This window comes from Sorex fumeus, unplaced genomic scaffold (genome assembly GCF_029834395.1).
Source record: "Sorex fumeus unplaced genomic scaffold, SorFum_2.1 ptg000072l, whole genome shotgun sequence".
Classification (NCBI taxonomy): Eukaryota; Metazoa; Chordata; class Mammalia; order Eulipotyphla; family Soricidae; genus Sorex; species Sorex fumeus.
In genome coordinates, this window is record NW_026606129.1 from 48,263,840 (window position 1) to 48,291,579 (window position 27,740).

A 27,740-nucleotide genomic window follows, 5' to 3' on the forward strand; every position below is an offset into this window, starting at 1 on the left:
CCATCGCACAGTGGGGAGGTCACTGGCCTTGCTCAGGGTCACCCTGGGTTTGACCCTCGGCATCCCACACAGACTCCCCTATCCGGAATAATTCCTGAATGCAGAGCCAGGAGTAACTCCTGAACACTGCCGGCTGTGGCCCCAAAACAGAACAGATAGCAGAGAGCCCGCACAAGTTGTGAGCTGCTGAATGTCTGTCTGTCTATCTGTCTGCTTGGCCCAGGCAGAGCACAGGCGGGTCCAACAACAGGACCCTGCAAGGGTACCACGGCTCTTTGTTCCTCCGTAGGTTCCCAGCTGGGCCATGGACATGAACGTGCTCATGTCTGCCCAGCTGCTGATGGAGCAGGTGGCCACCGAGGGCAGTGGGCCCCTCCTCTACCTGCTTTACCAGCACCTGCTCTTCAACTTCCACCTCTGGACCTCCAGTGACTTTGATGTGCGCCTGGGTATGGACCGGGCTGAGGGTGGGAGGTAGAGGTGAGAGTTAGAGAAGCAGCAACCCCGCGGTGGGGAATCTGCGGGGATGAACTGGAGTCTTTGAGGGACCATGGCACTGCCCTGGGGGAGTACACCAGGGGTACGGCCTGCCCTGGAGGCCGGGAGGGGCTTGACCCACCTGCTGATACCCATTCAGGCCACATCCAGTACATGTCCAGCATCATCCGTGAGCACAGGCAGAAGCTGCGGAAAAAGTACGGGATCCAGTTCATCTTGGACGCCCTGCGCAGCCACTACAGGTAAGGCGGGTTGCGAGGAGGCGGGGGATGATGTGGTGACCTCTGCCCTCAGTGCCTAGCTTACCTGCTCATTGTCCCTGTCCTGCCCCTGTCGGCCTGTGTGTGCTGGGGTGGGTCCAGCCCGTCGCACGAGCGCCCCCTCGCGGCCGATGACCTGCGCACCATGCAGATGTCGCTCCTGGGGCTGGCGTACGAGTTCCTCGTTCGGAACCCCGCAGTCGAGGACATGCAGGTCCTGCTGAACTTTCTGGCTGCTGCAGGTGATGACGGCCAGGTAGGCACCACGTGGGTGAGGGTGAAACTCGGGCAAGAGGTGGCCCTGGGTCCTGTGTTTGGGGCCCAGGGACAATTCAGCGTGGGCCTGTCCCTCACCAGGTGGTGGGCGTCCTGGACCTGGTCTTGGCGCTGCTGCAGGCCTCACCTGCACAGGAATCTCTGACCGTCTTCCTGTTGGAGCCGGGGAACCTGGAGGTGCTGCTGGCATTGCTGGTGCGGCCCAGGCCACTGCCTGTGCTGCCTGACCGAGTCTGCAAGGTAGGGTCTCAGCCCACGCCCGAGCCGGGCATACACACTGCCACACCGCATGAGGACCAGGGAGGTGCCGCAGGCCTCTCTTGGAGCCTGCACCTGCTGCCCTGCCTCGGTCCCCTCCACGAGCGCCCTCCTGGTCCCCACAGATCCTGCGCAGACTGCAGCAGAATGAGCGCCTGCCCGAGCGAAGCCGCCAGCGGCTGCGGCTTCGAGACTGTGGGCTCGAGGGTCTGGTCACCTGCCTGCCCGAGGGGACCGTCTCCCCCCAGCTCTGCCAGGGCCTTTACAAGCTGTTCCTGGGGGCAGGTACCACCTGCTTGGGGCCGTGAGGCAGGCCGGGTGGAGGGAAAGAGGGAGATGGGAAGAGAGGCTGGACCAGTGAGGCGCCAAGGCTGAGCGGTGGGACGGAGATGCGTGCCCCCCCTCCACCCCTGCCTGAGCCCTGCCACTGTCTCAGACACCCCCCTCGGCTGTTCTCCAGATGGGCTGAACCTCTCAGACCTGTTGGCTGTGATCCAGCTGTCCCTTCAGGCTGACCTCAGTGTCCGTCTGGACATTTGTCGACAGGTGAGTGCAGGAGGTGAAAACTCAGGGCGCGGGGCACAGTGTAGAGGCTCTTACCTCAGGACTGACCTTCGCCCGCTTGTGTGATGGGGTCTGCACGGGCCCGGGAGTGTGTCCCTCACACCCTGTGCCCTTCCCCTGCAGCTCTTCCGCCTCATCTACAGACAGCCGGACATAGTGCAGCTGCTGGCGCAACAGGCCGGCTGGCAGGACGTGCTGACCCGGCTGTATGTGCTGGAGGCCGTCACGGTGGCCAGTCCCCTGCCCTGCTCCCCCGAACTGCCCACGTCCCCGGAGTCTGCTCTTGCCAAGGCACCTACAGGCTCACCCGAGTCCTCGGATGTCTTCCTGCCCTCGGAGGTCCCCGGCCCCGACCCTGAGACCTTTTACCACGCTCTCTCCCCCTTCTGCACATCCTTTGACCTGGGCCTAGAGCGGGCCAGCGTGGGCTCCAGCAGCACTGCGGGCGGGAGCAGCGGGACGCTCACACCGGCCAGCCAGCCCGGAACACCCTCCCCGCTGGATGGACCCCGGCCCTTCCCGGCTGTGCCTGGCCGCCACAGTTCCAGCTTGTCCAACGTGCTGGAGGACAGCAGTATTCTGGAGCCTGCAGTCAGTGGGGATGATACCTCGAACACCAGCAATCCGCAGGTGAGTGGCCGCCCTCTGCTGCTTGGACCTGGGGCCAGCAGGGTAGCCTTGCTGGAAGTGGGCGCTTTCTGATGGCGCCAGGTGCTGCCCCTCATGTTCTGTGAGTCTGCAGCTGTGTTCCTCCCACACTGGCAACAGGGCAAGTCACAAGGGTGCCAGCCTGGTTTGGGAGGTGGCTCAAGACAGACTATAGGGCAGAAGCTTCACCAGCCTGGGGACAGTGCAGTTCCCAAGTCCTGCATGTGCTGCTGAGACTGAGGGTTCTGTAGCATTCTTCCAAAGAATTCCAAGTTTGTTTTTGTTTTGCTTTGTTTTGGGGACCCGACCCTGGGGGTACTCAGGGTTCACTCCTGGCAGTGCCAGGAATTGAACCAGGATGTCCTGCAGGCAAAGCATGTCCTCAGCCTGTTGAACGATCTTTCTGGCCCTTTTATTTTTTATATTCTTTTGGTGGTGAGGATCAGACTCGGGTCTCATGCATGTGAGTCATGCACTTTACCACTGAGCCCTCCAAGACTGTTATTTTGGTTTTGGGGTCACATCCAGTAGTGCTCAAGGACAACTCCTGGCTCAGTGCACAGGGGGCCATGTGGTGTGGGAATCAAACCTGGGCTTCCCACATGCATGCGCTCAGCCTGGGAAGTTATCTCCCTGCTCTACCCCGCATCACCCCGAAAGATTGTTCTAGAGACCTTGGGGGGCTGTGGGGTGAATTAGTAAATGGCAGGGGCCAGAGCCATAGTATAGCGGGGAGGGCATTTGCCTTGCATGTGGTCGACCTGGGTTCGATCCTCGGCATTCCACATAGTCCCCCAAGCACCACCAGGAATGGTCCTGAGTGCAGAGCCAGGAGTAACCTTTGAGGACCCCTGGGTGAGGCCAAAAAAAAAAAAAAAAACCAAAAATTTAGTAAATGCCTTATCATCGTCTTTAGGGTCTTTTCTGGGTCTTTCCTGGGACTCAGGTGATGGTGGGAGCTCCCTGATGGCTGTTACCTGCATGCTCTGTCTCTGGCTGTCCCTTCTTGTGGATGGGTGGGTTCCTGGGACGGTGGGGGCTGGGAGGGACTGTGATGGCACCCTCCCTTGTGCCCACAGCAAACCTCTGAGGAAGAGCTGTGTAACCTGCTCACCAACGTGCTGTTCTCAGTGACGTGGCGGGGTGTGGAGGGCAGTGACGAGGCCGCCTGGCGGGAGCGCGGCCAGGTCTTCTCAGTGCTCACCCAGCTGGGGGCGTCAGCCATGCTTATACGCCCTCCAGACTACATCAAACGCAGGTGGGTTCCCCGGGGAGCACAGGAGGGCAAGGGGCGTCCAGACAAGGCAGGCAGCAGGCTGAACCTCTGGCCTCTCGCCCACCCCCAGCCTCTTGGAGATGATGCTGGAGTCGGCTTTGAGTGACATCAAAGAGGCAGCCCTTGGGGGCCTGGCCTGCCTCACCCAGCAGGCACTGTGGCTGCTCCGGCTGCTACAGGACTTCCTGTGCGCGGAGGGCCACGGAAACCAGGAGCTATGGAGCGAGAAGGTAGGATGGTGCCCTGGCACGTGTGTGGGGCTGGCAATGTCTGGCTGCACTGGGGGGAGGGGGCGAGGGGGTGCAACAGGGGGTGTCAGAGGGGAGCTTTGTGCAAACCCTACCTGGCCCCCAGCCCAAACCTTTCCTGCACCTTGGCCACCTCTGGTGATGATGGCCCTGGTGCCCGCTGTGTTGCTGGCAGCTCTTCGAAGGCGTGTGCAGCCTGCTTGATCGCCTGGGAGCCTGGCCGCACTTAACCAACGGCACGGCGGACCTTCGAGAGATGGCGCAGATCGGCCTGCGCCTGGTGCTGGGCTACATCTTGCTGGAGGACCCACAGGTGAGCACGGGGTGAGGGGCAGGGTGGCGGGTGTAGGGAGCTCCGGGCGCGGAGGTGCTCACCGTGCAACTCCTTCCGCCGCAGTTGCACGCCCAGGCTTACGTGAAGCTGCACTCGCTGCTGCAGACCGCGGAGCCCATGCGCCGGGAGGAGGCCTGCTACGTGCTCTCCAAGCTTGAGGCGGCGCTGGCGCGGGCGCTGACCACCGCCAACTCAGAGCCAGCCCCGGAGGACCAGAAGTCCCCCAGCGCGGCCGCAGAGCGCTGCTCCTGGCTGGTGCCGCTGGTGCGCACGCTGCTGGACCGCGCCTACCAGCCACTGGGGCTGCAGAGGGGGCTGCCCTCCCTGCCGCCCACCAACGGCAGTCCCACCTTCTTCGAGGACTTTCAGGCCTTTTGTGGCACCAGCGAATGGCGCCACTTCATTGACAAACAGGTGCCTGGAGGTGGGGGCGTGGGGAGAGAAAGGGGCAAGAATGGGTCCGGGGCCCACGTCCAGCCCTGGATTTCGCCTCCTGCCCAACCCTCAGGTGCAGCCCACCATGTCGCAGTTTGAAATGGACACCTACGCCAAGAGCCACGACCTCATGTCCGGCTTCTGGAACGCCTGCTACGACACGCTCATGAGCAGCGGGCAGCGGCGCCAGCGGGAGCGGGCACGGAGCCGTCGCGCCTTCCAGGTGTGCAGTCCTGGGGCGGGCCCGGGAGCTGCCGTCCGGCGGGGACAGGACACCAGGACAGGGCTGCTGCGGGACGCCGAGCTCCGCCCCCAGCGCCTGCCTCTCCTTTTGTCCCTCGCAGGAGCTGGTGCTGGAACCTGCCCAGCGGCGGGTTCCCCTGGAGACGCAGCGCTACGCCGGGGCTCTGAAGCAGCAGGCGGCGCAGCACGCCACCGCCCTGCTCCACTGGGGGGCGCTGTGGCGACAACTGTCCTGTCCGTGTGGAGCCTGGGCTCTGAGGTGGGCGTGGCCTCGGGCAGGGCGGGGCTAAGGATCTGAGGGGCTGTCTGTTTGTGGGCGTGGCTCAGGCGGGGCTAGTCTCTGAAGTGGGCGGGGCTTTTGTGGGCGGGGCGATAAATTCTGGTGTGGGTGTGGCCTGGGGCGGGCGGGGCTGCGGGGGAGGGACCTGGAAATGCCCATCTTGCCTTTGGGGATGCTGAGACTTCGCAGAAGGCGGGGAAGGCGGGGAAGGAGGAGGTCAACAGGCCAGGCCGCCGCCTTCGTCTGTGACGGCCCCTGAACCCCTGCAGGGACCCTCCCACCCCACGCTGGAAGCTGTCCAGCGCCGAGACATACTCCCGCATGCGACTGAAACTGGTGCCCAACCATCACTTCAACCCGCACCTGGAAGCCAGTGCCCTGCGGGACAACCTGGGTAAGAAGGAGACTGAGTCGGCGCCTCCCAACCTCCCTGGTCCGGGCTGGCCACGCCGTGATGGAGCACCTTTGGGCCCACTGCAGGTGAGGCCCCCCTGACACTCACCGAGGAAGCCTCGCTGCCTCTGGCAGTGTCCAAAGAAGCCAAAGTCAGCACTTCCCCAGAGGAGCTGCAGGACGACCAGCTGGGCGAGGAGGAGCTAGCTGCCCTGGAGACGGCGTGAGTGGACCTGGGAGTGCCTGCGTGGGACCAACCATTCAGTCCATTTCCTCTTCCTCCTGCCTGATGGCCCCAAAGCAACTGATCCAAGTCAGGGCTGCGGGTGGAGAAACGTTGAACAGCAGATCGCTGCCCTTCATGGCTGGGCACCTCAGGAGAAACGCACATAGCTGAGAGGGGGCACCCAGGGAGGGCTTGAGTTAGGGAAGCCTGAAAGATGACCGCAGCGCCACTGGGTGAGGACAGCGCCCCTGATGTAGCAGCACTGGGAGAGCACGGCCTTGGCATGGTGGGAAGGGGCCCCAGAGCCTAGAGTCTGAAGCCGGTCTGGTGCCTAGGATGGAGGCGGCGGAACTGGACGAGCAGCACGAGAAGCTGGTGCTGTCAGCTGAGTGCCAACTGGTCACAGTGGTGGCCGTGGTCCCGGGGCTGCTGGAGGTCACCACACAGCACGTGTGTTTCTACGACGGCAGCGCTGAGCGTGTGGAGACGGAGGAGGGTGTGCTCTGGTTGGAGGGAGGGCAGGCCGGCTGGGATGCGAGGGCCAGGACCAGCTGGGACAAGTGAGCCCTGTACCTGCTGTCTGTCCCCACAGGCATCGGCCACGACTTCCGGCGGCCCCTGGCCCAGCTGCGGGAGGTCCATTTGCGGCGCTTCAACCTGAGACGTTCTGCACTGGAGCTCTTCTTCATTGACCAGGCCAACTACTTCCTCAACTTCCCCTGCAAAGCGGTGGGGGCCACGGCCTCGTCGCCTTCCCAGGGCTCCAGGACCCCGCCCTGCCCCGCCCCGCCCCACACGCAGGTTCGGAACCAGGTGTACTCATGGCTGCTGCGCCTGCGGCCCCCGGCCCAAGGCTACCTTAGCTGCCGTTCCCCCCAGGAGATGCTCCGTGCCTCCGGCCTCACTCAGGTAAGAGCTCAAGCGAGAGGGGCCTGCAGCTAAGGGTGGGGAACTTACACTGCTCACCTCTTGCTTGCACTTGCCCTCCAGAAATGGGTGCAGCGGGAGATCTCCAACTTCGAGTACTTGATGCAGCTCAACACCATTGCAGGGAGGACCTACAATGACTTGTCTCAGTACCCCGTGGTGAGGGCCCCTGGCAACCCTTCCCTGCCCCCATATCACCAACCCTGGCACTGTTGGCATGCCCGGCCTGAGCTTTCCCTAGGAGGTGCTGTCTGAGAGCCTCTACCCCCACAGATAACCCCGTCTTTCTCCCCAAGGAGATGCTTCCCAGGACTGTCCCTCCTGCTCCCCTGAAGCCCCTCAGCGGGTCTACCTCCTCCCCTCTGAAGCTCTGTGCTCCCTCCTGCAAGGGTGGGTAGGATGGTCTCAGGACACACAGGTCACTCAGCTCCTGCCTGGGGGGGCACAGTTCCCCTGGGTTCTCCAGGATTACGTGTCCCCAACCCTGGACCTCAGCAACCCCGCAGTCTTCCGCGATCTGTCCAAGCCCATCGGTGTGGTGAACCCCAAGCACGCCCAACTCGTGCGGGAGAAGTGAGTGTCTGGAAGGTGGGGCTGGGCCTGGGGGTGCAGAGGGTGAGTGGGGCTCTGCTGACTGCCCTTCCTCGTGGCCCCAGGTATGAGAGCTTCGAGGACCCGGCCGGCACCATTGACAAGTTCCACTATGGCACCCACTATTCGAACGCGGCTGGCGTGATGCACTACCTCATCCGTGTGGAACCCTTCACCTCCCTGCATGTCCAGCTGCAGAGCGGCCGGTGAGTGCATCCAGGGGGAAGCGGGCAGCAGGATCAGGGGACGGGGGAGGGAGGACAGGGCAGATGAGAGAAAGCGGCAGGTCCTTGGGCATCCTAGACCCTCTGAGACTCCCCCTTCCCCACCTGGTGCCGGGGATTGAACCCAGGGCCTCTCGTATGGAATACACGCACTCTGCCGCTGAGCCATATCTGTGGCCCCTCTGGGGCCTCCATCTCTTTCCTTCTCCTGCCACCCCACCTCCCTCACTGTTCCCCTTGCCCGTCATAGGTTTGACTGCTCTGACCGGCAGTTCCACTCGGTCGCGGCGGCCTGGCAGACCCGCCTGGAGAACCCTGCGGACGTGAAGGAGCTCATTCCTGAATTCTTCTACTTCCCTGACTTCCTGCAGAACCAGAACAGTAGGAGCAGGCATGGGGGTGCGGGAGTGCGGGGGGCGCAGGGCACAGCAGACAGCCGATCCGCTCTCTGTGCTAGACTTTGACCTGGGCTGCCTCCAGCTGACCAATGAGAAAGTGGGTGACGTGGTGCTGCCCCCATGGGCCAGCTCCCCGGAGGACTTCATCCAGCAGCACCGCCGGGCCCTGGTGAGAGGAGAGCACCCGCGGAGGGCCCACAGCCTGCCAGGGGTCAGGGAAGGGTGGACTGGGGTCCTGTCCCTGCACTGACCGCCCCTCCTGCCCCAGGAGTCCGAGTATGTGTCTGCCCACTTGCATGAGTGGATTGACCTCATCTTCGGGTACAAGCAGCGGGGGCGGGCAGCCGAAGAGGCCCTCAACGTCTTCTACTACTGCACCTACGAGGGTAGGCAGAATCCCGTGGCCCTGTGGAGTACAGCTGGGGGGGGGGGGGGGCGGTACAATGAGGAGGGAGGCCTGACTGCTCTGTCTGCCCGCCCCAGGGGCAGTGGACTTAGACCATGTGGCAGATGAACGGGAACGGAAGGCTCTGGAAGGCATTATCAGGAACTTTGGGCAGACACCCTGTCAGCTGCTGAAGGTGAGGTTGGCAGGGAGGGCTGGGCCAGGATGCCCAGAGTGTAGTGCTGACCGGCCACTCACCCATAGGAACCACATCCAGCTCGGCTCTCTGCTGAGGAAGTGTCCCAGCGCCTTGCTCGTCTGGACACAAACTCACCGAGCATTTTCCAGCACCTGGACCAGCTCAAGGCCTTCTTTGCAGAGGTGAGAATCATCAAATCTATTGTCCTTTTCTTTTTCTCTTTTTTCTGGGGGGGAGGGGTTGGTGGTCCACACCGGCAGTGCTCAGAGGCTGCACTCGGGAATTATTCCAGCGGTGCTCGGGGGACCATATGGGATGCTGGGGATGAAACCTGGGTCGGCTCATGCAAGCGCAAGGTCCCTACCCTCTGTACAATTGCTCCTACTGTCCTTCTCAACGTCTTGAAGGCTAGATCAAGAGGGGATTCAAGAACTGTATCAGGAGTAGAGGGAAAGACAAAGTTCAGGGCTTGCCTAAACTTGGACATTCTCCCTCACCTTCCTTCCTGTCTGTGTCCTAGATGCTTCCAGGCCAGACTTTTAAAAGACCTTTTTGTTGTTGCAGTGCCACAGGGTTACACACATGCTGACTGTGGTGCTCTGCGTGGGTTGTTTGCACCCCTTTAGTTGTGGGGCTTGCACAGTGATCTCAGGGCTTGCGGTCCAAGTTGAGGCACACAAGTTATGTTTGTGGTGCTCACCAGGGGTCCGACTTCCTGGCCATGGTGCTTACACAATTGGTTTTAGTTGTGATGCTCGTGTGTGTGTGTGTGTGTGTGTGTGTGTGTGTGTTGCTCACATACACCTGGGTATAATGAGGCTAGGAATCATTTGTGGCTCTGGGGATCGCAGACAGCAGAGTTTCTAGAACAGTTGCCTGGCCATATGCTTGAAGGCAGGGCCTCTAAGCCCTGCCCTGTTCCCCCAGGCCTGGGTCTAATGGTCTGATTTCTGTGCTGATGCCCCAGGCTGGGGGCTCACAATTGTGGGAGAGGGGAGCAATACCAGGACCACGCTTGATATTCCCGGCTTCCCAAGGCGCCCTCCTGAGGACACGCTGCTCTCCAGGGAAATCTCAGGCGCATCTCCCAGGGAAATTGGCCGCTGAGATGCCTCACTGGTAGCCTTGTTCTGAGGCCAGAGGCAGCGGTGGTGCGGGAGAGCAGGCCGTGCAGGGGGACTCAGCAGACTGCCTCCCACCCTGCAGGTCATCAGTGAGGGCGTGCCCCTAGTGCTGGCCCTGGTGCCCCACCGCCAGCCCCATTCCTTCATCACCCAGAGCTCCCCAGACCTGTTGGTAAGTGTACTGGGCAGAACCCCACCTCAGCACCACCCCATCTCTCACTGCCCCCATCTACTTCTGCTCACTTTTGTCTGTAGGTGACCGTGAGTGCCAATGGACTGTTGGGCACCCACAGCTGGTTGCCCTATGACCGCAATATAAGCAACTACTTCAGCTTCAGCAAAGACCCTAACATGAGCAACCCCAAGTAGGATAAAGGGCCGGGGTGGGGGTGGGGGTGTTCTAAGTACTCTGTACTGAGTCCTCTTCTGGCCAAGCCACAGGCTTGGGTCAGAGGCTCTGAGGCCAGGGTCTGCTGTGTCTCACCTGCCAACCCTCTGTTCGGATCAGGATGCAGCGGCTACTGAGTGGCCCCTGGGCACCCGGCAGTGGTGTGAACGGGCGCGCCCTGGCAGTGGCCCCCGACGGAAAGCTGCTGTTCAGTGGAGGCCACTGGGACGGCAGCCTCCGGGTGACGGCACTGCCCCGGGGCAGGCTGCTGAGCCAGCTCCGCCACCACTTGGGTAGGTAGCCTGGGAGTGGGGGTGGGTGCGCGGGGGGCATCCCCCTGGCCAGAGAGGGTGCGAGCTGTCTTTTCTGCTGTGCCCTCCCCTCCCCATGCAGATGTCGTGACCTGCCTCGCACTGGACACCTGTGGCATCTACCTCATCTCCGGCTCCCGCGACACCACGTGCATGGTGTGGCGGCTACTGCTGCAGGTACCCAGGAGAGGGGTGGGGGTCAGCTCTGAGGGCCCTTTGTTCAGACCTGCAGCTCCCTCCCACCCCCCCTCCACCCACTGTGCTCCAGTTCTGCTCACTTTCATCTCCCTGGGCTGTGGGTTGCAGTTCTGAGCCTCCTTCTGCCTTTCCTGGCCCTTAGCCTTCTTGTCCAGGGGCTAGGGCAGCAGGATGCCTCCACCAGCCCTGACCCAGTACTGGCTCCCACAGGGTGGTCTGGCAGTAGGGCTGGCATCCAAGCCTGTGCAGGTCCTGTATGGGCATGAAGCTGCAGTAAGCTGTGTGGCCATCAGCACTGAACTGGACATGGCGGTGTCTGGATCTGAGGTGCGTGCAGGCCAGTGCCCTGGGAGGCTGTCTGCTGGGCACGGCTCCTGCTGCCAGCTGCTAAGCTGCCTCACCTACCCCCCACCCCAGGTTGGCACTGTGATCATCCACACTGTGCGCCGAGGACAGTTTGTGGCAGCCCTCCGACCGCCAGGGGCTTTGTTGCCTGACCCCGTTTCCCACCTGGCGCTGGGGTCCGAGGGCCAGATTGTGGTACAGAGCTCGGCCCGAGAGCGTCTGGGAGCTCAGGTATGGGACGGGACACCCGCTGCACTGCACAAGAGGCTGTGTAGACATCCTCTCCTTCCTGACACTTGGTTCTTCCAGGTCGCCTATTCCTTGCACTTGTACTCCGTGAATGGGAGGCTGCGGGCATCGCTGCCACTGGTGGAGCAACCCACGGCCCTGGCAGTGACGGAGGACTTTGTTCTGCTGGGCACGGCCCAGTGTGCCCTGCACATCCTACACCTCAACACGTGAGCCCCTCCGTTTCTGAGCTCTTGGCCCCTCAGGGTGGTGGCCGTTGGCAGAGGAGACTAGTGGGCCCCCTGCACAATTCTTCAAGGCTTGTTCCCTCAGCCACACATTGTGGAAGTTCCCTTTCTGTGTCAGGGTTTGCATCTGGCTGGCCTTCGGAGGAGAGGGGCGGGGATGAAAGCAGCAGCCCCGGTCTGCGGGTTGTGGAGCTCCCTTGCAGCTATGATTGCCCCCCTCTCCCTGCAGGCTGCACCCGGCCGCTCCTCCTCTGCCCATGAAGGTGCCCATCCGCAGCGTGGCAGTGACCAAGGAGCGTAGCCACGTGCTCATTGGCCTGGAGGATGGCAAGCTTATCGTGGTGGGCGCGGGGCAGCCCTCCGAGGTGAGGCTTGAGGTGGGAGAGTGGGCCTCAGACGGCGCGGGGAGCGGAACGACGGCTTTAACTAACCCTACCCCGCCCTGCTCCCACCAGGTGCGCAGCAGCCAGTTCGCGCGCAAGCTGTGGCGGTCCTCGCGGCGCATTTCCCAAGTGTCCTCTGGGGAGACAGAGTACAGACCTGGAGAAGCCCGCTGAGCGCCTGCCCTAGCGGGCCTCTCAGGCTCCGCCCCCAGCGGCTCCGCTGCAGGAGGCCCCGCCCCGGGGCAGCAGGAACGCCGAGACCATTGGCCCGCACTCAGGGGGTGGGCGGGGCCCCACCCCCGCCGCGCTCAGGGATTCGTGGACGGCAGCACTCCGGGAAGTCCCGCCCCTCGCCGGCAGAGGGGTCGCCCAGAGTCCCAGCACCGGCCTTGGCGGCCGCACCCAGCACTTTTTTGCACAGTTCGGGACTGGGGGGTTCAGGCCCCCAGGTTCTCCCCGTCCGGCAGAGCACAGGGGCCGGGCTGTGCCTTAATCTCTAAAGGCGGCCCTCCGCTCTCCTAATCTCGGCAATAAACCTGGCCTAGTTTTGTAGCCGTTTCGCCTCTGTGTGCGCGCGTGTCTCAGCCCGTCCAGGTCACCATCCCATGGGGGGGAGGGGGGCACGCGAGGGGGGGGGCTGTTTCTTCTCCAGGGCGCCTTTGCCCCGCTCTGCGTGGGCTCAGTTTCCCCAGCTGGGCCCAGCTCTGCCCCTCGGGGCCAGGCTGCCCTGCCCCGGCGGGCGCCGTGTCTGCGCACGTGTGCGCGTTCCTGCGCGGGGCGGGGGCGAGACCGCAGAGCCGCCCCTCCCGCCGCACCCCTCCCCTCACGCCCCTCCCGCCGCACCCTTCCGCCCCTCCGCCCCTCCGCGCCCCTCGCGCCGGCTGCCCACACCCGGGCCGCTCCCCAGGCTGCTGCACCGTCGGACTCGGCCCCGCGCCGCCCGAGTCCGAACTCCCTGCAGGCTGGCGGAGAGCGGATCCCGGGACCAGTGGAGGGGCGACCGCCGCAGGTCAGGAGGGGACTGGGGACAGAAGCCCCGGCCGATCGATCTTCCTAGACCCAGAGCCGCCGACCGCTTCTCTATCACCCACCGCGAGTCCCACCCCGTGGGCGTTGTCGGCACAGGCGCCGGTGCTGGGATGTGTGTGGGCAGCCAGCACAGTTGCTGAGTGCGGGGTGTGGCACTCTGAGCATATTTTGTGGGCCCGGAGTCGGGTGAGGGGTAGAGGTGCCCGTCTCTGTGCTCGGGCTGTCTGGCAGACAAAAGCCGGCCTGGGTCACCCGCCAGCCAGGATCCAGGAAGAGCTCCTCACCGTGGTAAGTGACACGAAATACCCACCCGTGGCAAGGGTCTCTGCAGCCTTGGGCCACAGCTCCGGCCAGTTGTGCACTTTCCTGTGCGCAGGCCCCGAGGAAGTGAGTTTGGAGTGGGGGCGGGGAGACCAAGTCTGTGTGTGGAGTCAGAGGGCTTCTCCCGGCCAGGTCTCCTCTGTCCTCTCCACCAAAACTCCACCCCAAGCCTCAGGTGGTGAGACTCAACCAGGTCAGCAATGTGGGTCCAAAGGGGACCTGGGAATGAGCAGGCCTGGCCTTCAGGCCTCTGAACTGCAAGATGAGAAAGAACACAAGTCTCTGAGCCCACAGGCCCCGCCCTGGACCCTCTCGGGACTCCTGAGGCCTCCTCCCGACCAGACTCTTAAGCAGGAGGTGAGGAGGGCTGGGCACCCGGAGGCAGCGCTGGGCGCAGGCGCACTCCAGGGAGCGGGGCCTGGGACATTCAGGGTGTTGTGTTCTTGGGCTGAGTCTGGGAATTCTGTGGGCGTCCCTTAGCCAAATTTGGGGCTTGACTCTGGCTGAGGTGGGTGGAGTCCCCTTGACTACCCTGCTCTGCCTGAATATACTTGGGTTTGAGACAGGGTAGCTTTCAACTGGGCACAAGTTGCCTCCGGGCAGAAGTGAGCAGCAGCATTCATTACCCTTCCACTTTAGCTGTTTTGCAACAGAGCTGCCCTGAGCTCACCCTCTAGCTTGCTCCTCTAGCTTTGGCCAGTAGTCACTAGGGTGCCCCTGTGCGCCCTCCCCACCCCCCTCACCAAGAGGAACTAGGTCAAGAGTGGGAGCCGTGCAGGGGTATCCATCCTCTGAGGGAATCAGGATGGAGTGATCTACCCCACTACCAGGGATGCCCCATGTAAGGCCCAAGGATTTCCTGGCTGCCTCTGTACGCAACTCTTCTGGACTCAGGTCTCCCAGCACAGGCGCTCGGGGAGCTGCCTCTGACCCCCCAATTCCGCCTCCTAGAGATGGAGCTTCTTGGAGCACTGCCAGCCCACAGAGCTCTGCCGCCCAACTCCAGCCATGGGGCAGGCGTGGTCCGTGTGGGTAAGTACCTCTCGGTCCAGGTGTGAGACACTGGGATGGATTGGGGGAGCCCCCTGTGTGGGTAAATCACAAACTAGCTCAGCCAGGTTCTGCTGTCCTTTGTCTGGGGGGACAAGTGGCTTCCAGGCAGGAATGAGCAGCAGCATTTATTACCTTCCAGTTCAGCTCTATTATGTAAAACTGTACTGGGTTTCCTGTGCAGAGGCCACCATGGGGCCCCACACGAATCAGGGTGCTCTCACAGTTCAGAGGTGTGGGGGGAACAAGCGCCATCATAGACAAGGGAGAGAGAGGAGCCAGAAAAGGGAGGGACCCGAGAGACAGCAGGGAAGGATTCCCGGGGGAGTCCCACCTCTGTCAGACAGAGACCGCTATAGGGCAGGCGCAGACGCTGGAAGCCCAGGAGAAGGCTCGGTGTCTCACGAGTGGCTTGAGGAGGAGAGGCTGTGGGGGAAGGACAGGAAAGCAGGTCACTGTGCCAAGGCCCTGGGGTCAGCCTCTAACGCTGCGTGGTCGGGGATTTGCTTTCAACCTGAGTGTGCCCAGGGACCCTGGCCTGGATTCCTTGCCCTTGACCCTGTCTCTCCTTTCCTTCGCAGATAAGACATGGACGGGGCAGGACAGAGGACTGTGGGGAGGGGAAGGGGAAGCCCCAGCCCCCAATGCCACCTCCTCATTCCCCCCTGAGCCTCCCGGAGCCTCAAGTAGCATCATTCCAGTCTACTGTGCCCTCCTGGCAACTGTGGTCCTTGGTCTGCTCTCCTATGTAGTCTTCAAGTGGTAGGTAGCTCGGGGGCACCTCCACCCCCCACGGTGACTCCCAGCCAGCTGTGTCGGGAACTGGTTGACAGGTACCTCTTTGCATCCTTCTTTCCTCTCCCCTTTCCCCCAACCCCCAGCTGGCGCTCACATAAACACAAACAGAAGCTGGCCAAAGCTCGGACTGCAGAGGTGGGGAGCCAGATGCACGGAGAGAGCAGTGTCTTTCTGGACGCTCCTATTAGTCTGGACCCCTGCGCCCCCAGCCAGGGTGAGCCCCAGTCTATTCTACAGTCCCTCAGACCCTAATTCTGCACTTCCCTTCAGCCCCTCTGAGACTGTGTTCCCTTGTAGGACAGCATCCTGAGCTGGGCTGCAGACTTTATCTTCATCTCCCTCGGCAGCAGCAGGAGGAAGTGGAGCGGCTCCTGGAGGTGACAGAGGAAGCTGACGGGCTGGCAGGGCCTGGCGGGCCGCCTGGGCTACCCAACTGAGGCTGTGGCAACTATGGCTCAGAGCCAGGTGCCAGCCCACACCCTGCTGAGGGACTGGGCTGTCCAGAAAGGCAGCAGTGCCACCCTCAGGGTGCTAGAGTGCGCACTGACTGCCATGGGCCGGGACGATGTGGTCCGGGTTCTGAGTTCCCCGGCTGAAGGCTGCTCTGTGGTATGAGCGTTGACTCTGTTGCCCAGCCCCTCCGGGGGCTATTCTGGTGCTCCCCCCTACTTCCTTCTCACTGGCCTTTCCTGTTTTGAGGACACATGATTTGGAGTCCACAAAGTTTCAAGTTGCCACTCACTGCCCCTTTCTCTTCCTTCCTCTGGGACAGGGATATTGAGGGTAGTTGACAATGCAGAATGTTCCTGCTCTGATCCTCTGCACCTCTCCTCTTCCTCGGCTGCTCTTTTCTGTTTGTACCCCGTATTAAAGGCAACTTTGTTTTAGACTTGTGTGGTGACTCTTTGGGCCTTGAAGCAGTTGGGTGGCCCAGAGAAAGAGTTGAGTCCTGAGGAAGAGGGAAGGGCACCTGAGCAGACAGGCAGCATGTGCCCATAGAAGATGCTTGTACAGTGCATCTGTATTCAGTCATGATAGCAAGCTTTTAGCTTGCAAATCTTTAGCTCCCTTAGCTGGACAACAGTAAACCGAATGGCACCTGTACTAGATCCCCATCCCTCCTCCCACCCACCCCAAGACTCCTACATAGTACTGAGGTCCAAGACCAAGTAATCAGTGAGGGGGTCTTGGATTTGAGATCACTTTCCTGATGTGCTGTGATCAAGAGGGGCTGGATGCCTGCACCTCTATTTGGGAGGCAGGAGTTAGCCTGGTCCTGGGACTAGTTACCAAGGAAGGACCGTATCACCTCACTTAATCACTTAATCCCCGTTATTCATCGATTTATTCGAGCGGGTGCCAGTAACGTCTCCATTCATCCCGGTTGCGTGCTAGTGTAGACCAATGGTATCTGTTCGTTTTAGGAACATGTAGAGCCTCAAACCGATCATTTAGGGTCTTGACGAAGAAGTCTGACCATCTTATAGGTGGGCGTCCACGTGATCTTTTGATGTCTCGTGGAATCCAATCAGTAATGGCTCTAGTCCAGCGGTTGTCTGTAAACCTCATTACGTGTCCAGCCCATCTGATTTTTGATGTCTTGGCAAATGAGACAGCGTCCCTGATTCTTGAGCGTTGACGAAGATCAGAACTCCGGATTCTATCTCTCATTTGAGTGAATCGTGATATTCCAAGCATAGTTCTTTCGATTCCTCTTTGAGAGACCCGAATAGACCCGAATAGTATCACCTCTAGACGAGAAAAAGGGAAGAAAGGGCTCCTTGTAAGATTCACAGCCCAGACTCTGGAGAGCGAACTCCAAACTTGCTTCTACCGCTGCCTACTTGATTTCCGCACAACTCAAGAACAAGTGGGTCATCTTACCCAACAAAGGGGCAGATCAGAACAGACACCCTGTCTATATTCATGCTGAAGGGAGCAGGCAGACTAGTTATCGTGTCTTCAGAAGGTATTGCTACCAGAGATTCTGCCTAGGAACAATGGCTACCATCCTGCCATCTGCCAGCACCAGTGGTTAAGAAGCACAATCATTCAATACCCTGTCCCTGTTTTGAGATGTGACTAGGACTGTCCTAAGTACCAGACTCAGACTGTTGCTATGACAACTCCTCAAAAAGTTTACTAAGGTTGGCTGCTTGGCTCTGTAAACAATCTAAAGAAGGAAGAGGAGGTTTACAGCCACTTTCATATTAAATGACCCAGGAAAGTGCAGAGGTAGGTCAACTAGAATCAGACCAATGTGCTGAAGACTGCATTTACTTGTGGATCACAGGGATTTGAAAAGATGGATTAGCAATGAATGTGAAATTATTTGAGCTTGAAGGTGTTAAGGGTGAGTGAAAAGGAGATTTAAAAAATTCAGTACAATGTTAGAATTCCTCAACTTTGTCGTACGTGAAAGTTGACAGCCAGTCAACATCTTGTAACAGGAGGCTGGTTAGATTTCCTTGGAAAATCTGGAGCCAAAACCATGAGTCGGACTTTGTTGCTAACAGCGATACATATGGCCACATCCTTGGACTGCAAATCTACTCTAAGAGAAATGCTTTTTCTATTACTATTTTGGATTTGGGACCATACCTATCAGTGGGTGCTCAGGGGACCACTGTGTGGTGCTAGGGGTTGCAGACACCGCAGCTACCTGCAAGAGAAATGTCTCACCTCCTGTACTGTATCTCCGGCCTAACTTTTTTCTTGGTTGGGGGAAGGGGAAGAAAGTACACAGCTGATATGATTAAGGATCTCTCCTGACATTGCTCAAGGGGACCATATGGGGTGCAGGGGATTGATCTTGAGCTAGCTGCACGCAAGTCAAGTGCCTTACCCGCTGTACTACCTCTCTGGCCAGACCAACATTTTATCTATTTTTTGGTTTGGGGGCCACACCCAACTATGCTCAGGGCTTACTCCCTGCTCTGCACTCAGGGATCACTCTTGGCAGGGCTCAAGGAATCATGTGATATGCCCAGGATCAAACTTGGGTCTACCATTTGCAAGGCAAGCACACTACCTACTCTCTAGCACACCCAACATTTAATTTGTTTAAGCAATTGATATCAAAAATTCTCTAATAATAATTTTTTTAAATGTGGGGCTGGACAGATAGTAAAAGAGGTAAGCTGCTTGCTTTATATGCACAACCCTGTTTCAATCCCCAGCACTGCACATGGTACCTTGAGCAGTCTGCAGTCACTCCTGATCATAGTTTTTTAGTACTGCCAGGGTGGTCCAAAAACCAAACAGTAAGTCAAGAAACCCCTAAAATGTAAGAGGGTTAAGTAACTTGGGTTCATCCATTTGACAGTATGTGCTTTTGTTAATAATTTTGAAGACTTGCAGTACCTTGGGAAAACAATTTGGATAAGCTGTTTGTCGCATAATGATTGTGGCTTTAAAATAGATGTTTAAAAAAGATTTAAAAAATTAAGTAAATGTTTTAAAAAATAATGATAAAATAAAATGTTTTCCTTTAAGCAGGACTCACGGCTATTTCTACAATGTACAATAAAAAAAAACCTGCTCCTGTCTCAAAAAAAGAAAAGTTTTAATATGAGGATATGAGATGAATTACCGAGCCTCCTAAACTCCAGGTGTTTACTCCTCACAACCTGCGAACTACACGCCTTTACAGGATTTTTGATCTAGTGTCCCAGGGCAAATAGCAAACGAGCATCTCAGTGGGGTCAGGAGGCTCAAATCTGGAGGGAAGAGAGAGGTTCAGTGTCGCTGCCCTGTTAGAAGATATAAAGGAAAAGTTGCTGCCTTTCTCCTGACTGATTAGAGAAAGTAAAAAAACCTTGTGCCAGGGCTGGACAGAGAGAGTACAGGGGTTAAGGAATTTGTCTTGCACATAGCTAACCAGATCTGATCCCAGGCATCAAATATGGTCTACTAAGCCCCACCAGGAGTAACCCCTGAGCAGGGTCAGTGTGGCCCACCCCTCCCCACACCAAAAACAAAACAAAACCCCAAGTGTCAGTCTCCGGTCAAGTGTTTGCCTCAGTCACAGGGGCACATAGAAAGAATAAGATCTGTGTAAAATCTAACTTGAAATTGCAAGAATTTAGACTTCGGACACATAGTCACCATCTTTCCTCTTTCCAGTGATATACAAACCTGTGACTAACTTTTAGGGAGCACACACGCCAAGTTCTTTAATTGATTTTATTTTTTACATAAAAAGTTCAGTAAAAATTGGATAAAGTAAAGTGATTTTAAGCAGTAAATCAATCTTATCAACATAGCACAAGGCTGGCCAAAACCACACGGCAGCCTGCTTTAGAATATTTACATGATAACAAATTAAACCTTGCAGGAGAACTTAAACTGTCCTTACAAAGTCTTCCTGTGATCCTAGCACATAGAGGCTAAAAGCAAAACAAAAAACAAACAAAACCAGGAAAAAACAAATTATTTTCAATATATTCACATATACATTAAAATATAATACAATTCATCAGGGTAAGGGGTCATGGTGGGGATGCGCATGGGTCTGTGCGCTGACAGCACCGCCAAAGAGACCCAGGTTTGAGATGAGGTTTGGGCCTGGCCAGGGTTTTAGAGGGAAGGGTCTCTCCTAAGCCCTTGCCTCTGATGGCCGCTAACCATACCCCAACATCTCATGACTAGGGATCACTTATTGTAGATGGGAGCTCATTTTTGTGGCTTTCAACTGAAATCTGTAGGTCTGAATCCCCCAGGGTGGTGTGTGATCAGTAGCACAACCCTGACAGTGGGGTGGGTCAGAGGGGGTCCGCAGGATTTCTTCTCGCTGGAGTCAGTCCAACCTGCTCATTGGTTATCCCTCCCTGGCCCCGTAAGTCACTCTAATTCAGTGTCCTCTTTGGGTTTATAAACAACCCCAAACTTCTGCATGTACTTCTTAATGTACTCCTTAGTTTTGTGTTTCACATTCTCATTGCACTCCAGGTCCTCAGGGTTCTTACAGTACTTCAGCTCCTTATTCATAACACCATGAGTCAGCTGTTCAGGGCAAAGAAAGAAAGACCACAGTCAGTGAGAAAAGAAAAGATAATGACAAAAGAAGGCCAGTTCCTTGCTTCAGGGAGCTTCTCATCAACACAGAGTCGAATAAAGATGGTAGTCTGGGCAGGTTGGGCTGGGATCATCAGACAGGGGAACTTAGCTCTGAACCCATCTTAGAAAATCACTATGCTCCAACTTGGGCCAAAGAAACTGTTCTGAGAGTAAGATGCCTGGCCCAGGTTCTAAACCCAGTACCACAGAGGGTCTCCTGGCAAGCCATGGATGATCCCTGACACAGAGCCAGGAGTCCTGAGCACCACCAGATGTCTGCCCTTCCCAAATCTTCCCTCGTTCCTAGCTTAGGCATACGGCAAGGGAAACTTTATTCTTTTTTTGCAGTGTCTGCCAAGGAATTAATCCAGGTTCTCCTCACATGTACAAATAAATGTTCTAATGCTGGGCTAATGTCCTTGAGCTTTCTATGATGAAAGGGGTCATCTTCTCCAAAGGCAGTTTGCTCAGGGTATTATATAACAAGACCACAGCAGGAAGGGAATACCTTGCGAGCTAGATGTTTGAAGTCTTCAGTGGTAGTAATTCTTCCCACTTTGCAGTCAGGTTTCCGGTAAGGGTTCAGGCACTGGACAATGAACTGGGACATCTGCAACAGAAAGAATATGCTGCTCAAAGAGGGCAAGAATTGCTAACAAAATAACCAGAAAGGGGTGTATGCAGGCAATACTTTCCTTTTTCTACACTCATGTGGCTTCTGGACAGAATTCTGGTCAGGTCCAGGAATACAACATTACTACTGAACTGACTGAGCAAGTCTGATTTAGACCAGCAGAATCCTCAATTCTGAATATGACAGTATCCTCCATTTTATAGCTAACAAATCTTCACGACTTTAGCATAAAGAGGCTGCAGCTGAGTTCTGTGGCTCCTTGTGGCAGGGAAAAAAGGGCATTACAGTGCTCCTAGAAGGCTTAGTCACTTGAGGAATTATGCAGGCCTTCTGTCACTGAAGGTTAGATTTTCTTGTGTTACACACTTCATTTGATTCAGACAAACAATGTGCAACAGATGTAAACACTTGTTATGACAATTGCTGAGGGAATATCCTGGATAGGTTCCTTTTAAATATATAATTTCCTGAGTTTCTGTATTATCTATTCTATATGGTGGCTCTCAATTATGGCACTAAGATCCAAAGAGGCAAAGAGAAAAAGGAGGACACTAAAAGCCACTTTGTCTGGGAGTACCTTCAAAAGGGTCTATCCATCCCTGAAACTCAGTGAGCCTTTAGACAAAAAAAACAAGGTAAGCACTAAAGAAAGAACTGCTGGTGGTTGAGCTGAAACAGTAATTTCACACTAATAAGAACTAAGTTTTATCCCTAGTAAGGACTTCAGTTTTTTTTTTCAGTGGTCCCTAGTCTCTATACTCTTTCCTTTCAATCCATTCCCCTAAATATACATAGGTATTTTATTTTACCTAGCTTAAAATCCTGCAGTGCTAACTCTGATCCTACAGAAAGCAGCATAGTATCATTTATGTTAGTTGGATGCTTTCCCTCGCTTTTATATATTTTACTACTTGAAGCTATGTCCCTCCTGATTCCTATACCCGATCCAAGAGTCCTTTCTCACACTCTAGTTGTCAAGCCTACTGTGGCACACTCTTCACAAACCTGCCAGTATTTATTTACAGCTCTCTTTCCTCTAATGCATAATGAGCTATTAGAGAGTTTATAATCTGGATGCTACGAGGCAGGCGTGTAGTTTAATGAACTGTGAGTGGAAACATACACACCTAATAGCATATATCACAGCTGCATTTTTCTAATCCCTTGAGCAGCCCCTGAATGAGTTTCAACAGGGAGAACTGGAACTTTTATTTCAATTGGAAGATATCCTGCTAAAAACTTGCCTTCCCTTAACTTTAAAGTCCTCCCACCAGTCTACCTGGAATGACACCTTTCCGACCAGAGTACTATTTGGGGGATGAAATGAGATAATGGATATGAAATTCTTATCTAGTTGTAAAGGATCATACCAATGTGTCATCACAATCCAATCAGAGAAGGAAATACTCAAACGTCAGAGCAATCTACTATTATAAATAGTTGCTCATACTTAGGACAAGAAGAGAAAAGGCTCAAGATTAAGTCCATGGCACTTAGAATCCACTCCATCCAACCTACCTCTTTTCTGAAAACTTCTTTGCTTTTCTTAGCAAGCTCACTGGAGGTGTCTGCTTCGGCTGTCTTAGGCTTTTTTGAAGTCTAGAAATGGAAAAGAAAACAAGTTTTGGTATGGAAGATCAGGTTACCAATGCTCTGCTGTTCCAGAACAGAACCTTTCTTTCTTTCTCCCAGTTGGGATACCCGACTCTTGGTATTAAGCTCTTTAGGGAACATAGTCTGGAGTCAATCTGATGGCTGTTACCACTCTCAGCTCATGTTTCAATCCTATACTTCTGACTCTGGCCTCCTTCCCACAAACCAAGCTCTAATTCTCTACCCTAACACATAGCTACATCTTTTCTGTTTCCTTTTAAATGAACACTTATGCTCAGGGACCACAAGTGATGTAGAGGATCAAAATGGAATCAGTTGTGCATAAAGAAAGTGCCTTATGGCCTGTTCTCCCTCCGGTTCAAAGCTACATCCTTAATGTAATCGTACATTTCCATTTATTTCAGTCACCTTTTTCTGCAGATGAATGTATAAAGTGATTGGATGACATCCTGTCAACAAGCTTCACCTTTCCTGGTTATGACATTCCAGGGTTCTCAGACAATGGTAAAATGTTCTGTGTTGGAGACCTTTCACCACTGAAAACAAAGGTCTAATGACCACAACAATCCAACAACTCATCAAACCCCTCAAACACCTACTGGATTCTCATCACTTTTCCTCCAAGTGCAGAGCTACTGAGATTGTAGAGCATATGCAGGGAGGTCCCTGGGAAGTTTGTTATCTCCAGTTCAGGAATGAAAAGAATAAAGAGCAATCAAGATGGGGAGTAGAGGTGCAGCTGGAAGGGGAGGGAAATGAGAAGACAAGGTTCACTGGAGTCACTGAACAAGAGTAGATGCTAACAAGAAAGATATTCTCTGTCAAACTGTTAAGATGATGACAAACTGAGGGGTATTACCATACTCCCTTTCAACAGTGGCAGAAGGAAGGCCACCAAGCTTCTCTTGGCCAGTAACTGTCACAAAGTGACAGGCCAGCAGCCATTGCACTCTGGACACTTGCACTGCACTTAATCACTATCATGGAAAATTTTGAGGTCATACCAGATTCAAACAAAAAACAAACCAAAAAACCCCCAAACAAGGGGGTATGGTGCCACCAGCAGGTCAATCTGTACCGGTGAGGTGAGCGCATCAGCAGCCTGATGGTGCCTTCAGACTTCCAGATACCCCTAAATTGCTTCTGTGCCTTTGGCCAGACCCCAACAACTTGGGGCCAAGTTTACCAAGAAAGTAAATGGCCAAAAGTTAGGTATGTGGGAGATATACCCACAAACCACCTAAGGCTCAGCTATGTAATTGGAGGCAAGGCCTCTCTAGTTCTTGATCAAACCACTTAACAGCCATGATCCCAGAGACTCAGAAACAAATCTCAGAACCCAGCGGTTCTTTTGGCAGAAATGCGTCCGGTCCCCGCAACAGGCTACCTGCACCGGGCCACCCTAGGGGAAAAAGGGTGCTGTCCCTTTACCTGCTCCCCCTTGGCGGATTGGTGGCCACCACCCTCCAGAGGCCATTGGACAGTTAGGTTTGGGCCCGCAGTGATGAGAAATGCGGGGCCTCACGGGATGGCACGTGATGGGGGTGGAGCCGGTCATTTCCTCCCCATCCCAATGAGACCCCGAGTCGCTGCCCACAAACGGCCTCTCTGGATCCTGAATAGGCTCCTTAATGGCCAGGATTCCAGAGACTCAGAAGCAAAACTTCAAACCCAGCGGCTTCTGGCAGAAATGTGTCCAGACGCCACAGTAGGTAGTAGGTTACTGGCACTGGGCTACCCAGGGGGGCAGGGGTGCTATTCCTCTGCCAGCTCCTGATCAAGCAGCCTAACGGCCATGATCCTAGAGACTCAGGAACAAATCTCGGAACCCAGCAGGTTTTGGCAGAAATCCCTCCAGATTTAGTTGTTAAAATTTCAGAATTCCAAATTTTATTCATAATCAGCAACAGAAAACACACTGTCTACTGTTGCCTTTTCAGCATATCTGTTTGCTGGGGTAAAATCCCAAATAATAATGGTGAGTCTGGTGTTGAAATATTGAACGTAATCAAAGTAGAGAGAGAGTAATGTAGAAATCATGTTGCTCCACAGGTAGAGGGAGGGTGTGGGATGGGATGTATACTGGGATTTTTGGTGGTGGAAAATGGGTACTGGTGAAGGGACGGGTGTTTCATCATTGCATGACTGAGACTTAAACCTGAAAGCTGATTCAATAGAAACATTTATAAAAAAGAAAAAAAAAAATAAGGTGGAGTTCATACCCTATTCAATCAGCCAATCAATGGCTAATAGCAATACTCCTACATTAAACAAAAAAACAAACAAACAAACAAAAAGCAGCAGTTCTCTCTGCCAATTTGGGGATCATATTGGCTGTGCTCAGGGGACCATGTTGTGCTGGGGATTGAACCTGGGTTAGCTATATGCAAGCCTTACCCATTCTATTTTTCTCTCTGTCCCTTAAAGTGCTAACATTTCCACAACCTAAAATGAATTATTGTTAGCCTTCCCAAATACCTACTGCCGATTAAAATTAATTCTGACCAAAAATGATTTTGACCAATGGGCTCCAAAATTTAACAGACTATTTCTTGGGAAAGGGATTGCCTACTTGAGCAATAAGTGGTTTCTTGAGATCCTAGGAGCTCACAAGAATGGGCATTAAGTTGTAAAAAAGAAGCAATGTCGTAGGGTTGGAGATATAGTGCATGGGAAGGGCATTTGCTGACCCGGGTCAATACTTGGCATTCCGTATGGCTCCACTAAGCACTGCCAGGAATACTTCCTGGATGCAGGCCAGGAGTAACCCCTGAGTATCATTGTGGGTGGCCTGCCTGCCTCTTTCAAAAAAAACAAAACAAACCAAAAAAAAAAAAAAAAAACACCCAAGCAATGTTGTAGTGGCCACAGAGCTAGCGAGCTAGTACTGGGGTTATGGTGCTTGCTATGCATGTGTCTAATCCATGTTAGATCTCCCAGCACTGCCAGGAGTGACCTCCTCCAATTCTCTACACAACCCTCACCCCACCAAAAAAAAAAAAAAAAAAAAAAACCCACAAAAAACAAACAACAAAAACACCCAAAAAAAGTAATGTGTTCCCAAGTCCTCAGTAATAATAAGCTTATGTTTTCTATAAATTGGCTCACATGGGCTACTAAATTTAGTACATAATGGATTTTGCTGAGCAGTGGACAGATAGCCACAATAAAACTAACAGCAGAAGGCTTAGAGGAAAGCCAGGGAAGCTCACCCTTTTCTCAGTCTTCAGCTGAAAATATCTGAGTCCTAAGAAACGGAATCTGGTTGCAATATGACCAGGTATTATATGAGAGAAGGCCTGAATATCTTCATATTACCCAAGGAGAGGTTTGTGTCCTTTTGGCTTAGTATTAAGTTTATTGGATAGCTCTGATAACCATACAATGCTGGCTGTATAATGCAGCAAATACAAACTTCATACTTTACACTGCTCATTGAAGGACTTTATCTTCAGAAGAGCATGAATTCAAAAGCTCAGCTATCAGAAACTCTACAAAAGATACAAACTAAAATCTGCAATTCACATGTACATCAACGATAAGAAGGATCCTTGAAAAAAAAATCATAAAGAGGAGCTAGGGAAATCACTCAAATCAAAAGGCTAGAGTATGTGCCTTGTATGCAGGAACTCCAATTTTGATCCCTATCATATGGTTCTCTGAACACGAAGCCAGGGCCATAAGACGACCTTGGAGCAACTGTTGGGGTCTTCCAAAAGCCGAAATCCTAAATAACTAAATAACCCATACCAAAAAACAAACCAAACCCCCAAAATAAACCAACAGCTCCCCCTTCAGCCACCCCCCCAAAAAAAAGCCCAACAAGCAAACTCAAAACTACTTCAAAAAATTCTGAAATGTTCAAGTTACTAGTGTCTTTGGTAGCAAAAAGAAAAATAACATTTCATTATTTGGTTCCAGGTAAGTTCTAAATACACCTTAACCTGTCAAAGAGGCAGGAGCTGGAATGAACAAAAAGATGCTTAAGGGGCTAGAGTGATAGTACAGTGCGTAGAGTGTTTGCCTTCATGTGACCAGCCTGGGTTCAATCTCTGGCATTCCATATGGCTCCCAAGCACTGCCAGGAATCGACAGGTGTGGCCTAAAAACAAAACATGTTTAAAGTTCCTAGAAATAATTTTTCTAGAAACAACTTTCTGAAATAGTATTTTGAAAAGTCTGAACTAGCTCCATCCAAAAAGACACAAGCTCCATCTGCTCTACTCAGAGTGAAGAGGAATTTGTCAAAAACTTGGAACTATGGTCCAAAAGACATCACTAAGAACCAGTGAGTTTCAAGAGCAGTAGAGCAGTTCTAAATTCCCCCACCCCCCACCCCCACGTGCTCCACTTGATGACTACATTGTTCTTATTGGGCAAATTAATCAAATTAATCGACAGAATTTTGGCTCTGGTTTCTGACAATCTCCTCTCAAATATTAGCAACTCAAGCAAAAAAAGAAGGGAGGACGCTACCTTACTTTTTTCATACCCAGTTAAGTCCTGAACGAAGCCCACCAAATATATTTGACTCAATTACCAACATGGCTACTCTTGGTTCTTTCTGTCACCTTGCTCAAGTATGATGCAATTATATCTCCCTACTAATCTCACTTTATCAAATGGGTCTAAGTCTCTTCAGGATATACATGAGTGTTTTGACTCACCTACTTTAAAAGCATTGCCTCTCAGACCACAGTCTCCATAACCAGAACCTAACCCGATTCTCATAGCTAAAAATTTATTTACCTATCTTTCCTAACCAATTAATAATTGCAGTTGTCTAACATCTCAACAGACCACATTTTACTTCTGGGTGGGGGTATGAGATGGGTGAATGGGTGAACACTCAGCAGTGCGGGTCTTACTTGATGCCAGGGGTCAGATCAGAGTCAGCCATGCGCAAGGCAATGCCTTACCCCTTGTACCCTCTTGGGCCCCTGCCCCATTTTTTGTGGGGTGGGTTGGGGAGGGGGATCATATCAAGAGCTTACTGCAAGGTCTGTGCTTAGGAATTACCCCGGACATTGCTTAAGGGATCATATGCAGAGCTCGGGATTAAAGGCAAGCAAACACTTTATCCACTGTACTACATTCTAGGCCCAATTTATCATTAATTTATTTTGTTTTGGGGTCACAACTGCAGTGTTAAGGGGACTATACGGGGCGCTGGGGATAGAACCCAGGTCGGTCATATGCAAGGTAAGTGTCTCACCCACTGGCCCCTGGGTCATTTTTTTTTCTGGGAGACATACAGCAGTGTTCAGGGTTTACTTCTGGTGGGACTTCGGATACCATATGGGGTGTCAGACATGTGTGAGGCAAACACCCTACCGCTGTACTATACC

General features: G+C 54.3%; 3 protein-coding genes across 3 annotated transcripts in view; 2 read left to right on the plus strand and 1 right to left on the minus strand.

Moving 5' to 3' along the window:
* Positions 1 to 12,438, plus strand: part of NBEAL2 (neurobeachin like 2) — a 28,407-nt gene extending 15,969 nt beyond the window's left edge. Inside the window, exons 21-54 of the mRNA XM_056129427.1 lie at positions 290 to 449; positions 638 to 740; positions 861 to 1,014; positions 1,116 to 1,274; positions 1,418 to 1,577; positions 1,753 to 1,838; positions 1,980 to 2,486; positions 3,584 to 3,762; positions 3,851 to 4,010; positions 4,204 to 4,341; positions 4,426 to 4,776; positions 4,871 to 5,020; positions 5,142 to 5,299; positions 5,590 to 5,714; positions 5,801 to 5,936; positions 6,275 to 6,435; positions 6,532 to 6,848; positions 6,930 to 7,025; positions 7,315 to 7,439; positions 7,523 to 7,663; positions 7,932 to 8,062; positions 8,139 to 8,248; positions 8,348 to 8,465; positions 8,563 to 8,660; positions 8,729 to 8,845; positions 9,870 to 9,959; positions 10,043 to 10,152; positions 10,296 to 10,468; positions 10,569 to 10,663; positions 10,895 to 11,011; positions 11,102 to 11,260; positions 11,339 to 11,487; positions 11,735 to 11,870; positions 11,961 to 12,438. Of these exons, the coding sequence (XP_055985402.1) occupies positions 290 to 449; positions 638 to 740; positions 861 to 1,014; positions 1,116 to 1,274; positions 1,418 to 1,577; positions 1,753 to 1,838; positions 1,980 to 2,486; positions 3,584 to 3,762; positions 3,851 to 4,010; positions 4,204 to 4,341; positions 4,426 to 4,776; positions 4,871 to 5,020; positions 5,142 to 5,299; positions 5,590 to 5,714; positions 5,801 to 5,936; positions 6,275 to 6,435; positions 6,532 to 6,848; positions 6,930 to 7,025; positions 7,315 to 7,439; positions 7,523 to 7,663; positions 7,932 to 8,062; positions 8,139 to 8,248; positions 8,348 to 8,465; positions 8,563 to 8,660; positions 8,729 to 8,845; positions 9,870 to 9,959; positions 10,043 to 10,152; positions 10,296 to 10,468; positions 10,569 to 10,663; positions 10,895 to 11,011; positions 11,102 to 11,260; positions 11,339 to 11,487; positions 11,735 to 11,870; positions 11,961 to 12,062 (5,271 nt within the window). The 3' untranslated portion in view covers positions 12,063 to 12,438. The remainder of the gene's footprint in view (positions 1 to 289; positions 450 to 637; positions 741 to 860; positions 1,015 to 1,115; positions 1,275 to 1,417; positions 1,578 to 1,752; positions 1,839 to 1,979; positions 2,487 to 3,583; positions 3,763 to 3,850; positions 4,011 to 4,203; positions 4,342 to 4,425; positions 4,777 to 4,870; positions 5,021 to 5,141; positions 5,300 to 5,589; positions 5,715 to 5,800; positions 5,937 to 6,274; positions 6,436 to 6,531; positions 6,849 to 6,929; positions 7,026 to 7,314; positions 7,440 to 7,522; positions 7,664 to 7,931; positions 8,063 to 8,138; positions 8,249 to 8,347; positions 8,466 to 8,562; positions 8,661 to 8,728; positions 8,846 to 9,869; positions 9,960 to 10,042; positions 10,153 to 10,295; positions 10,469 to 10,568; positions 10,664 to 10,894; positions 11,012 to 11,101; positions 11,261 to 11,338; positions 11,488 to 11,734; positions 11,871 to 11,960) is intronic.
* A 1,717-nt stretch (positions 12,439 to 14,155) lies between these two features.
* Positions 14,156 to 15,952, plus strand: LOC130037794 (death domain-containing membrane protein NRADD-like). The gene is given in 5 exon segments (XM_056129715.1): positions 14,156 to 14,270; positions 14,870 to 15,050; positions 15,170 to 15,300; positions 15,384 to 15,474; positions 15,476 to 15,952. Coding segments are annotated over 5 exon segments (708 nt in total). The 5' UTR covers positions 14,156 to 14,191; the 3' UTR covers positions 15,702 to 15,952.
* A 3,304-nt stretch (positions 15,953 to 19,256) lies between these two features.
* The window catches only part of SETD2 (SET domain containing 2, histone lysine methyltransferase), a 119,332-nt gene continuing 110,848 nt past the window's right edge, over positions 19,257 to 27,740 (minus strand). Inside the window, exons 19-21 of the mRNA XM_056128959.1 lie at positions 22,297 to 22,377; positions 20,653 to 20,754; positions 19,257 to 20,090 (exon numbers count right to left, since the gene is read on the minus strand). Of these exons, the coding sequence (XP_055984934.1) occupies positions 19,929 to 20,090; positions 20,653 to 20,754; positions 22,297 to 22,377 (345 nt within the window). The 3' untranslated portion in view covers positions 19,257 to 19,928. The remainder of the gene's footprint in view (positions 20,091 to 20,652; positions 20,755 to 22,296; positions 22,378 to 27,740) is intronic.